Source organism: Raphanus sativus, unplaced genomic scaffold (genome assembly GCF_000801105.2).
Source record: "Raphanus sativus cultivar WK10039 unplaced genomic scaffold, ASM80110v3 Scaffold2952, whole genome shotgun sequence".
Classification (NCBI taxonomy): Eukaryota; Viridiplantae; Streptophyta; class Magnoliopsida; order Brassicales; family Brassicaceae; genus Raphanus; species Raphanus sativus.
Window position 1 is genome coordinate 1 of NW_026618259.1, and position 13008 is coordinate 13008.

Below are 13008 nucleotides of genomic sequence, written 5' to 3' on the forward strand. Positions count from 1 at the left end.
GAAGTCTACACGAGTCAAAAGAAGTCTACACGAGTCAAAAGAAGTCTACACGAGTCAAAAGAAGTCTACACTAACTAGAAACAGAGATGAATCACCTTTCGTTCGCCGGAGATATGAAACGCCACTAACGTGAGAAGAAGTCACCGTCTAAAATCTAAAACAAAAAGAAGTAAAGGTGGTTACTTTATACCAAGAATCGCCCACAGACACTAAATGGAAGATATTTAACTTACCAGAGAGAAGATATGGGACTGACGAAGTGGATGGTGACTAGTTTGGGGGCGGAGATATGAAACAGCGAGAGTAGAAGCCGTGCGACTGATTGGAGGCAGAGACACCGTTCGTTCGCCAACAAGAGTAGAGAATCGCCGCCTGAGATATTCAACGAAACGAGGTAAAGGTGGTTACTTTATAGCCTTAAACCTGGACAGACACTAAACCAGAGAGTAAAAGAGATTTACTTACCGGAGAGAAACGGCTGCCTGGTTAGGGTTCGCCGGAAATCTCCCAGGAGCAGACGGAGCAGCCGATGACGAGGTTGAGAGAAGATACAGACCGACGGAACAGACGGTGAGGAGGTTGAGCGCCGGAAACGGCGTGGTTAGGGTTCGCGAAGCGGCGTGGTTAGGGTTCGCCGGAAATCTCCCCGGAAATCGCCTTCATCGATGGCGGCAGGATTAGGGTTTTCTTAATAGAAAAAAGCTTAGGAAATCGTATTTATATGCTGGGTAACTTTTCTGGTTAGGTTAAAAATGTTTGGTTTGAAGTAGATTTGGTTAAAATTAAAATTGGTTGACTCCGGTTTGGCTAAAATCGTAGAGAGTAGACTTCTTTGTTTGTCTACCTTTTTGTCAGTCTACAATATTTTAATTTCCTATTTTATTTTGTTGTTTTAGTAAATTTATATATGAAATACTAAATTTTTTTCTTTATTTATTAATAGTTATAATGTGTGATTTTACTTTTTTATTCATAAACTCAATTTATAGAAGAAAAAATGACTTTTTGTACACTTATTACAGTAGACTGAATTGTAAGTCTACAAAACCCTAAACCACAAAACCCAAACCCTAAACCACGAAACTCAAACCCTATATGTTAGTTTGATAGGAAATTATTGTATCAAAAATCAAATTTACAAAATCTAAACTACTCAGTAATAATATGTTAATTAAACAAAAAAAACAATCAAAATCTAACTCTAAAGATCTAACCTCTAAAGATATAACATGTTATGTTATGTAACCTTTGTTACTAAACCACAAACATTGTCTCACATGGTTACCAAATCAACATATATTTTTTTTAGCTGTTCACTTATATACAAATTTAGTTTATAAACTTCATATTAACATTTACATTGATGATTAATTAATAATTTCATAAAAAATAATTTTATATATTTTTAAATGTAATTAACTAGATTAAATTACATTGTAGACTACAAATTAAGTCGACAATGTAGACCGTGTATGACATCTACGGATATGTAGACTATGTTTGTTATGTGTAGACTTACGAAGGACAGAACAGTAAAATGACTTTATGTTTTTTTGTTTGGTCACAAGGGCTAAATAGTAGTTTTAACACTCCTTTAAGTTGGGTTTGCAATTGATTGAATATGGGGTCTACTTTTAGGGTTGCAATCAACTTTTGGGTTGGTTTTAGCAATTCTCCCAAAAACAATTTACAAAGTTTTATTTTATAAAAAAATTAAAATGTTTGTGACCTTTTGAATTTTATCGAACTTTTTAATAAAAATAAAACTTTTAAAAATGTTTTTAATAAAACTTTAATAAAAATAAAATTTGTAAACTTTATAAAATAAAAATTAAACTTTACAAAAAATTGCACCTAATTTCAAAACACCACATGTTGTATAGATATGTATCATAGAGAATAAGAGTTTGTGAAAAAAAATCAAAAGAAAAACTATGGAAAACCCATAGATTAATGAAGAAGACAAGGTATAATCATTTTTTAAAAGTTTTTGACAAGTAAAATCGAAAATAACACGTTTTAGGAAGTTAGAATATTTTTAGGAGATTTTTAGAATATTTCCTTAACTGAATTTTTCATTAATTTTCGCAAAAAACAGGTATCTTATCCGTAGAAGGTGCCTTCTAAAAGTTTAGAACATTGACAAAAATCTAGAACACGCTTTCTACTTTTAGTAGACGGAAGAGTACATTTTAGAAAACACATTCCGCGAAATTTAGAATACTTAATAAAAGTAGAAGATGCTTTCGGACGAAAAGTAGATAGCTTTAGGATTAGTAGAATGCGCATTCCACTTTCTTAGAAAATTAGTAAACAGTAGAATGTACTTTCTAAAAATAGTAGATGAACGTGTTTATTTTAGAAATCGCTTTCTACTATACCATTTTCCGTAGAAGGCACATTCTACCTTTAGTAGAACGTATTTTCAAATTTTTATTTATCAACTTTTTGAAAAAAATAAAAATACCAGCATGTGTATATAGATGTTTTATTAATTCTTTATATTTTAATTTTTTTTTTTGATTCACAAAAGTATTTATTTCATTAGTTTTCAGAAATACAAAGGGTAAAAAGGAGAAAAATTGGACAAAAAAGGATTTATACCAAAGGGACAACACCCTTGTTTTTTTGTTCTCTATTGGCAATTTTCCCATTTTAAAACAACATTGCAAGAAAATAAAAACTCAGACCTCTTCTGTTCAGATTGATTGAACTAGGATGGTTTACTGACTCCGCAAACAAAGTTTTAGGGCATATGACTGAGGTTGATATCAATTTTTTGTAACAATCATAGAAAATATTATGAATGGTTTCATACTGCTTTAAACTTTTTAAATTTAAAAGCTATGCATATAAACGGGCAATTATAAGAAGGTAAAATATTTTTTAAAAACTAAATAAATATATAAAAAATTTCAAAATTTAAATTTAAAACAATAGAAATAATAAATAAATATATTTTATTTTATATTATAAAATTTTAAATAAAAATATTTTCTATTTTTTTCTTTAAAAATTAATAGTTTAATTTTATTAATACTATTTTATAATAATATGATTTTAATAATTTTATAATTATATAAAATAAAAGTATTGTTAATTTTTTATTTAATCACTGTTATATTTGATAGTTAACTAGTTATAAATACTTTTCTAATAACGTTTAAACCGCAACCACCATCATATATTAACACATGGATTGCATCTGCAAACAAACTGTATATGTAACCCAGTTTGTATTTACACCTTAGACCATCTTTGATGGTTTGTTTTATTTTCTACTTTAAAATAGAATGATTCTATAACATAGTTTAAATTTATTCCAATGATACTCTATTTTAGAGTAGAAAATAGAGTGATGAACAAAACAAAAGTTTATTTTATATTTAGAGTAAACCTATTTTTTACTTTATTATATAGTGAGAAATGAAATACCATTAAAGTATTTTTATTGTAAATCTATTTTAGAGTGGAAATAGAGTGGGGGTAGGAGATGAGTTTTGAAACATTGAAACAAAAGAAGCTTGAAACATATGGATCATGGGCTAGCTATACCAGTCAACCATATTTTGGGCCTTTAAAAATTTTCTTAACCAGATCAGATCAAAGGACGATGATTAGAGCCTGCAAAAATATTAACCGAACCGAACCATCAGATCGATTTGAATCGGATTGAAAGAAGAAAATTGAACGAACCCCCACACCACACTCTCTCAGACCACGGTGGCTCTTTGGTCTATCGGAGAAAAATTAGGGTTTACCATCGGCGTGGGTTTACCATCGGCGAAGAATGGGTACGTCGGTGCAGGTTTCTCCACTGTGCGGAGTGTACAACGAGAATCCACTCTCCTACTTAGTCTCCATCGATGGCTTCAACTTCCTCCTCGACTGTGGTTGGAACGACCTCTTTGACCCTTCTCTCCTCGAACCTCTCTCCAGGTTTCTCTCCCCTTATATACTCCCTCCTCCTTGTTTTTGATTCAATATAGGATTGATTGAGCTTATGTGACGGATTTGTTTTTTATTTTCAGGGTTGCTTCTACCATAGATGCGGTTTTGCTTTCTCACCCGGATACGCTTCACCTCGGTGCTCTTCCTTATGCCATGAAGCAGCTTGGACTCTCTGCTCCCGTTTACGCCACTGAGCCGGTTCACAGATTAGGTCTCCTCACAATGTATGATCAGTATCTATCCAGAAAGGTGATTTTTTTTTTATGTTTGCTAACTGTTCCGCATTGTGTCGTTTTCATGTTGTGCTTATACGATGATCTTTTGCTGTTTTGCAGCAAGTCTCCGACTTTGATCTGTTTACGCTGGATGACATTGATTCAGCTTTCCAGAATGTCATCAGATTGACTTTCTCTCAGAACTACCATCTTTCTGGTAATGCAGTTTCAGTAATTTCGCTAGTCTTTTTATAGCAAACCCAGTTTCATCTGCATTATCTATGTCTCAAATATCGGGGCATGAGTTTATTAGGAGGCCTCTAAAGTTTTTATCTTTGTCCTATTAGGAAAGGGAGAGGGTATTGTAATTGCTCCTCATGTTGCTGGACATATGCTGGGAGGTAGCATTTGGAAGATAACAAAGGATGGGGAGGAGGTTGTGTATGCTGTTGACTACAATCATCGGAAAGAAAGGTACGCTTTTTTCAGCTTTCCATCTGATGTGGAGTTCGATTTTTATTTATTTTTGTTCAGAACTAAATAATAAAAATGCATGATCGTGATACTGAGCTTGTACATCTTTATTCAGGCATTTAAACGGAACTGTTTTACAGTCTTTTGTTCGACCTGCTGTTCTGATCACCGATGCATACAATGCGCTTTATACCAATCAAACGCAAAGCCATCACCGGGACACTGAATTTTTAGGTTGGCTTTTAGCTAAATAAGTACTATATCTCTCTTCTGTGTTATTAAGGAAAACCCCGTTCTAATCACGTGCGCATGTCCACATTTATAATTCAGATACCATTTCAAAACATTTGGAAGTTGGGGGAAATGTTTTATTGCCAGTAGACACTGCGGGTCGAGTCCTGGAGCTTCTCTTGATACTTGAACAGGTGGGAGGTTCAGCTTTAAATGTATTTTTTTTTTCAGTTAATCCTTTCAGCTATTTGTTACTGAATATTGATCAAACCTGCAGCATTGGTCACAGAGAGCTTTTAGCTTTCCCATTTACTTTCTCACATATGTGTCATCTAGCACAATTGACTATGTTAAGAGCTTCCTCGAGTGGATGAGTGACTCCATTTCAAAGTCCTTTGAGACTTCTCGTGATAATGCCTTTCTATTGAGGTAATTTTTTTTTTTTGAAAAGTGTCTTATATGTGCTGTCATTCGCATACACTAACGGAAGACTTTAAATGTAACTCAAACACTTTCAGGCATGTCACTCTCTTGATAAACAAGACTGATCTGGATAATGCTCCACCTGGTCCAAAGGTTGGTTTATAAGTAACTCACGCATGTTTGTTCGTATATAGAACTTGGTGACTGGATATTCTGTGTTCTTTCTTCTCAGGTGATAGTAGAATTATATTATTCTTATTAATATCTTTGTAACTGCTTATATAGGTTGTTCTTGCGTCCATGGCTAGTCTTGAAGCTGGATTTGCTCGAGACATATTCGTGGAATGGGCCAACGATCCCAGAAATTTAGTTCTCTTTACTGAAACAGGCCAGGTAATTTTGTTTCTCAGGTGAGATATATCACCGTGTTCTCTGGAATTGTTAATTGCTTAATTTTGTTGTCATGTGTTTCTATTTGCAGTTTGGCACTTTAGCTCGAATGCTTCAGTCAGCCCCACCTCCCAAATTTGTTAAAGTCACCATGTCTAAGAGGGTTCCTTTGGCCGGTGAAGAGTTGATTGCATATGAAGAGGAGCAAAACAGATTGAAGAGAGAGGAAGCCCTGCGAGCTAGCCTCGTCAAAGAGGAGGAAACGAAAGCTTCCCACGGACCTGATGAAAATTCTAGTGAACCTATGGTCGTAGATACCAAGACTACTCACGATGGTAATGTTTGTCTTAAACTGTGAAAAATTCTAGCAGCCTTGATTATTTATAACTTCTTCTTTTTAAATGTAAACTTCAACTTAGATTGGAAAGTCCATATGGTACTCCTTGTATATGAATTGGTTAGCTGCCCTTAGGAGGCAATCTTGTGGTTACTTTGGAGTGACGTAGAAGCTATATTTAGAAGTCTCATGTTACATCTGTTTAACATCTGTGTTAGTTTTCAGTCCCACAGTATGTTTCATTTTCGGTTAGACTCCCTGCTGTCTTGCTGATGGGTCTTCTTGCCATTACGTAGTGCTCTGCAGCTGACCTTTCACATTTCTGACCAAATATGCAGTTGTTGGGTCTCACGGGCCTGCATATAAAGATATATTGATAGATGGATTTGTTCCCCCATCCAGCAGCGCTGCTCCAATGTTTCCATTCTATGATAACACAGCTGACTGGGACGAGTATGGGGAGGTCATTAATCCAGATGACTATGTGATCAAGGATGAGGACATGGACCGAGGAGCAATGCATGTACGTTCCCTCTAATTTTGGTCTCTGTTTTGTTCTTATTTAGCTCTTTTTTTTTTCTTATTAGCGACCAACTAGACCCCTTTTAATTTCCATGATCTTGTTTGCATATTGGTTCTTTAACAGGACTTTCTGTGTATTTATACATATGAAATCTCCATGATATGCACTGAAACCCCTTTTTTTTTTAAACCATTAAGTTGCTTAGGCTCTTGATTTGGCTTGAGAACAATCCTTCAATTCAGTGCATTGGTTCAACAATTTGCTCTTTGTTTTCTTTTTGACAATTGATTGGTTGCGAGCTAGGATTTCTATGCTGTACTTGGTTTGGATTCTGTAAATGTACATCATTATCTCCAAAATGTTATCTCTAAACCACCTTAGGTATATAAACTCTGATGTTGCTATAGATTTAAGATATAAAATCCCATTTCAGGCAGGAGGTGATGTGGATGGAAGGCTTGATGAGGCAACTGCTAGTCTCATGCTAGATACTAGACCTTCGAAAGTCATATCCAATGAGCTCATTGTAAGTAGACTCCAATACAAACTTCATAAGAGCTCTCTCTATCCACTGATAAAGATATTGCTGCTGTCAAGTTTCCTTGATAAATGATTTGGTTTGTTCTTATGCTTTTTTTTTTTTTTTGCACAGGTGACTGTTAGTTGTTCACTTGTTAAAATGGACTACGAAGGTCGTTCAGATGGCCGTTCAATCAAGTCAACGATTGCACATGTTTCTCCTCTGAAACTTGTACGTTAGCGCGGTTCCTTTTTCCCTTTGTCTCTTTATATGTATAGTAGTCAATCACTTGAGCTGATGTTAATCCAATATCACGTGTAAGGTTCTGGTGCACGCAACAGCAGAGGCTACGGAGCATTTGAAGCAACACAGCTTGAACAGCATCTGTCCACACGTGTACGCTCCGAAAATAGAGGAAACCGTGGATGTGACTTCTGATCTATGTGCTTATAAGGTAAAATAAACCCCGAAACTAGGAAGATCCTCTTCACACATGGGGTTTTGAGTTGTATGTAGTAAAACTAACCTGTATGAGTTTCCTCCTCCGTATAACATCAGGTCCAACTCTCTGAAAAGCTGATGAGCAATGTGATCTTCAAGAAGGTACCCTTTTTTTTCTTTTCTTGTTTCGGTTCTCATTTAATGTCGGCCAATCATGAAACAATTTGATTGTGGTGAAATGAGCAGCTGGGAGATTCAGAAGTAGCATGGGTGGATTCAGAAGTAGGGAAGACAGGGAGCGAGATGAGGTGTCTACAGCCAATGGGGAGTGCAGCTGCGCCTCACAAACCAGTACTAGTGGGTGATCTGAAAATGCAAGACTTCAAGCAGTTTCTGTCAAGCAAAGGAGTTCAGGTAGAGTTTGCAGGTGGAGGAGCTTTACGATGCGGTGAATATGTCACTCTGAGGAAGGTCGGTCCAACTGGTCAGAAGGTAATAATACTTGATGCTAATGTGTAATAATACTTGATGCTAATGTATTCTAAGCCGTATATTAACCCCACTCAATGGCATATGTAAAGTAAATACTTTTATAACCGGTGGTTTTATTCTTCAGGGGGGAGCATCGGGGCCACAGCAAATCCTGATAGAAGGACCGTTGTGTGAAGATTATTATAAAATAAGGGACTATCTCTATTCTCAGTTTTACCTCCTCTGATGGTGTAACTAGGAGAGAAGATGCAGCTTTTCTTCATCTTCTTCTGTTGTTTCCAACACTTGCAACTACTTCAGTGTAATCTTTTTTTGTTTTGAATGACTCAAGTGTAATCTTTACATAGTCGAGAGCCTTGTCCTTTGACAACTACTTCAGTATTTTTTAGAAAAACAGAAACTTTAAAACAAAAACAAAGAGGCTGTGCTCTGCTGACATATCCCAAGTGTGCTCTGACATGGCATGCATTATTTAAAAATTTCGAACGCGGTAAACATGGGACAGATTAAAAAGTAAAAAAAAAAATTTTTAATTAGCTGGTTAGGTGGTGGTGCGTGTGTGTTTTGTGTGAGGGCGATCACTCCAACAACACTCTCTCTCTTTTTTTCAGTGACGAAGACAAAGCACCACCACCAAACATAATATTCTTCTAATTTCTAAAACCCTAAAATAATTAATTTAATCCAATCCTTTTATTTGAATCTCTTCATTTCTTCTGCTTCTTACCGATTCTCTCGTGATTCTTTTTTTCTTATCCTCTCTTACCACCAACCAACCATGGCTTCCGCGACCGCCACGTGGACTCCCACCTCCCTCCAGCTCCGTCTCGCTCTGAGCTCCGGCGTTCGCCGTAAATCCAGCGCCGTCTACTTACGCCCCTCGCGGCTTGGTGGGAAAGTAGTCTGTTGCGTTTCGCAGAAGCCGGAAGTGGAGGCGTGGACTGGATCGGATTCGTCAAATCCGCCGGCGGATGGTTTGGCTGGGTGGGCGGATTCCGGTAACGGTAACGGCAACAAGTCTTCCAGAGCTAAGAAGAAGAATTTGATTGAAGGTACACGCCGAATCCGATGAGAGTTGTTTTGCTTATTTTGTTTCGAAGATTCGGAGTTTCCTAATTGCTTCTTCAATGAGTGTATAGTTTTAATCGTACTAATGGTTCCATTGTGTAACTCCAGGAGCCACGAGTTTGCACACTAATGTTGTCTTCTTATGGAGTTTGAAAATTACTCTTTTTAATCTCTTCAGTATCAGAGCCTGTCTAACCTGTTTGCATACTCTAATAGTACATTGCTTGTTAAAGATAAAAAGCATGGTTGAAAACTCTTGTGCATTTTTGATTTATGTGCCTAGTTGTAACTGTGTAAGTTTGCCGCTACTTTCTGGTGGACTAATAACAATCTGCAAGTAGTTTTCTTTCAGGTGTAGTTGGGGCTGGAGTTGTTGGACTCGTTTTTGTTGCTGCTATTAGCTACACAGTTGCATCTTTTAAGCGTAATACTTCCAGTAAGTTGCAATCCTTCTCTCTTTTGTTAATCAAATTAAATTTATTGTCTTCCAAAGCTCTTTCAGAATTTGTTTTATTGATGTATATGGGGCAATTGAATTTTGAGCGCAGGACTCAAACCGGAAATGCAGCCGTTGACTTCTTCTCAGCATGAAAGCGTGCTTATATCATCTGATGAAACTCCTAGTGATGAAGCAAAGGTAGCTAACAGTGAGGAAAACAATCTTCAGGGCGAGGTTGAGAGTATAGAAAACAATGATGTAGTTCAGCAAGGTGATGAAGCGTCTGGTGAAGATAACATATTGGGGACTGAGGATTCGTCGTTTGATGGTATCGTATCTGATGGAACTGATGCCACTGAAAATATCACTTCCGAAACTACGCCTGAAGTAGAGTTGAAGCTTCATGTTCAGTCTGATCCTGACACGCCAGAGAGTGAGAATATAATTTCTGAATCTAATTCTCTGTTAGTTTCATCCCCTGAGGCTATAGATTCCCAAAAGAGTGATATTACTGGAGCGGAAAATCCAGAAGAACCTGATAGCCTTCCAGACACTGAACCGACCAATGTGTCTGATTTAGAAACACAAGTCGACAGCGAGAAAGAAGATTCCATGTCTTCTTTACCTGACAGCGATGCTTATACATCCACCGGGACTGTAGTTGTTGGCGTTTCTGTTGCTTCACAATCAGATTTGACTTCGGATCCTCACACTGTGCCACTAAATGCCACGGGGTCAGCATTCTCGACTGTGACTGAGGATCTTCCTGAGGTAAATGGAACACCTGAGGACTTGCCTGCGGGAATTATGTCATCAATCTCGGACATAGATACAGCGAAAGAAGTTGAATCTTCAGAAACTCTTGTGTCAGAATCAACATATCTTAACATGAATAGTCAAGACGAACTTACCGACAACGGACAACTTCTGGAAACACCGAGTGGTGGAAGTGCATTTTCTACAGCAGGAATTCCTGCACCTTCTATTTCTTTTCAAGTAAATCCTGGAAAGATTCTTGTCCCCGCCGCTGCAGATCAGGTCCAGAGTCAAGCATTTGCTGCTCTGCAAGTTCTGAAGGTAATATATCTTTTTTATGTTGTACATACTCTCGCTATGTTGTTTGATGGTGTAGAGATTGGCTTCGTTCTGGCACTTGTAAAATTTGCAGCGTATGAATCATTTCTCCTTTTTCCAGGTCATTGAAACTGACATCCAACCCAGCGATCTATGTACTCGCAGAGAATATGCCAGGTGGCTGGTTTCTGCTAGCAGTGCATTATCAAGGTATATTTTATTATATTGTTTGTTAATCTGGTGGGATTAGAGTGTTCATTTTTGGTGTTGAAAAGTGAATTTCATACGTTTGTGTGTGTTCTTCAACTCTCTGCAGAAACACGACCTCAAAAGTGTATCCTGCAATGTATATAGAGAATGTTACAGAGCTTGCTTTCGATGATATTACTCCTGAAGACCCTGATTTTTCATCCATTCAAGGTAAAACTGGACTCTGAATTTTAACTCTTCCCAAAACGAAGATAACCTGTGAAGCTAACTTCTGTATACTCCTTTCAGGTTTGGCAGAAGCTGGACTTATCACAAGCAAGCTTTCTAACCGTGATTTGCTTAACGATGTCGAAGGCACCTTCTTGTTTTCCCCTGAAAGGTATTTATGTCACTGGAAAACGGAATCTCATCCTGCTTGTTTAAAATGAAATTCTGCATTTGCATACCGCATTGACAGTAACAGATAAATATTCGTGAACTGATATGGTTACCTTAATTTTTCTTTGAGATGTGAGTGCTATGTCTTGAGTATTCTTATGAAACAGAACGCATAAAATCATTGTTCTTTCTGTTTTTGCGAATATTATGGTACTATGTGCTTTCACATCACATTTGCAATTCATATATTAGCTTATTTCTACAAGTTAAGCTTGCTTCTTGTCCGACGCAGCCTTCTTTCACGCCAGGATCTTATCAGCTGGAAAATGGCCTTGGAGAAACGACAACTTCCAGAAGCTGATAAAAAGGTTGCATATCAAGCTTGGATTTATTCACTTCTCATAATCATGCAGATAATCATCTTTTCACTTCATCATGCAGGTGCTGTATGAACAGTCAGGCTTTATTGACATCGATAGGATAAACCCAGATGCATGGCCCGCCATTATTGCAGATTTATCTACCGGAGAACAAGGAATCGCTGCCCTTGCATTTGGTATGCGCAGATTTCACATCTAGATATGTCTTCTAGCACAATCATGACCTTATTGTATAATGCACACACCCCTTTTAGGTTGTACAAGATTGTTTCAGCCTCATAAACCCGTCACTAAAGCTCAAGCTGCCATTGCTCTTTCCAATGGTGAGGCTTCTGAAATAGTCACTGAAGAACTGGCACGCATAGAAGCAGAATCAATGGCTGAAAAGGCCGTGTCTGCACATAACGCCCTGGTTGCAGAGGTCGAGAAGGATGTGAATGCCAGCTTCGAGAAAGAGCTTTCCATGGAACGAGAAAAGATTGAAGCAGTCGAGAAAATGGCGGAACAGGTGAAACTGGAGTTGGAGCAGTTGAGGGAGAAGAGAGAGGAAGAGAATCTGGTGTTGGTGAAAGAACGAGCTGCAGTTGACTCAGAAATGGAGGTGCTCTCAAGGCTAAGACGTGAAGCTGAAGAGAAGCTGGAGGACTTGATGAGCAACAAGGCGGAGATATCTTTTGAGAAGGAAAAAGTTTCCAATCTTCGAAAAGAAGCTGAAGAAGAGAGCCAGCGGATTTCGAAGTTGCAATATGAATTGGAAGTAGAGCGTAAGGCTCTCTCCATGGCCAGGTTCTCTTTCTACAGCCAGAGCTATACAATATATTTATAATGTCTTAAAGAATCTATCTACATTATGATATCAACCCAATGAGTGTAAGAGTTTTGATCTGTGTCTGAATCCTCGTATTTTATTTGTTCAGATCATGGGCCGAGGAGGAAGGAAAGAGAGCTAGCGAGCAAGCTAGAGCCTTAGAAGAGGCTAGAAAGCGATGGGAAACAAACGGACTAAGAGTTATTGTTGACAAAGACCTTCAAGAGAATGTAGAGGCAGAACAAAGCGTATTGCTAAACACCGTAGAGCAATCTTCCATTGAAGGAACCGAGGAGAGAGCCCAAACCCTTATGGATAAGCTGAAGGAGATGGCGGAATCAGTGGTTGGAAAATCCCGGGAAGTGATCTCCATGGTGATGGAGAAGATACGTTTATGGATTGTGGTCTTGAAGGAATACGCAGAGAACTTGGGGAAGCGAGCGGGTGAAATGAGAGAGGCAGCCATTGTTAGTGCGAAAGGAGCAGCAAAGGAGGTTGAGAAAGGGACGGTTCAGGTAGGCGACAAGGTGAAGAGAATGGCTGAGGAGTGTAGAGATGGCGTTGGGAAGATCACTCAGAGGTTCAAGACCTAAGCGAGTTATTGAACTTGCTTTTTTTTTGGTTTCCTTAAAATAAAATAAAAAAAGAGAATAA

General features: G+C 37.8%; 2 protein-coding genes and 1 long non-coding RNA gene across 3 annotated transcripts; 2 read left to right on the forward strand and 1 right to left on the reverse strand.

The window, feature by feature from the left end:
- Nucleotides 1-94: 94 nt before the first annotated feature.
- LOC130506163 (uncharacterized) lies at nt 95-1672 on the reverse strand. Its single transcript, XR_008941914.1, has 3 exons — nt 466-1672; nt 234-372; nt 95-154 (listed from the first exon to the last, which is right to left on the reverse strand). It is a non-coding gene; the product is annotated as an uncharacterized LOC130506163 (long non-coding RNA).
- Nucleotides 1673-3659: 1987 nt separating this feature from the next.
- LOC108838611 (cleavage and polyadenylation specificity factor subunit 2) lies at nt 3660-8370 on the forward strand. The gene is made up of 17 exons (XM_057000795.1): nt 3660-3939; nt 4032-4200; nt 4287-4383; nt 4514-4640; nt 4756-4874; nt 4971-5065; nt 5149-5300; nt 5390-5447; nt 5580-5687; nt 5776-6019; nt 6360-6544; nt 6978-7070; nt 7197-7295; nt 7387-7518; nt 7623-7667; nt 7752-7997; nt 8122-8370. The coding sequence occupies exons 1-17, from the start codon at nt 3791-3793 to the stop codon at nt 8221-8223; spliced, it is 2220 nt and encodes a 739-aa protein (XP_056856775.1). The 5' UTR covers nt 3660-3790; the 3' UTR covers nt 8224-8370.
- A 375-nt stretch (nt 8371-8745) lies between these two features.
- Nucleotides 8746-13002, forward strand: LOC130494697 (uncharacterized; the record flags this gene model as incomplete). Its single annotated transcript, XM_057000794.1, is given in 10 exon segments — nt 8746-9049; nt 9418-9501; nt 9614-10581; nt 10700-10788; nt 10895-10998; nt 11077-11167; nt 11459-11534; nt 11608-11722; nt 11801-12332; nt 12464-13002. Coding segments are annotated over 10 exon segments (2817 nt in total). The 3' UTR covers nt 12948-13002.
- Between the last annotated feature and the right edge of the window lie 6 nt (nt 13003-13008).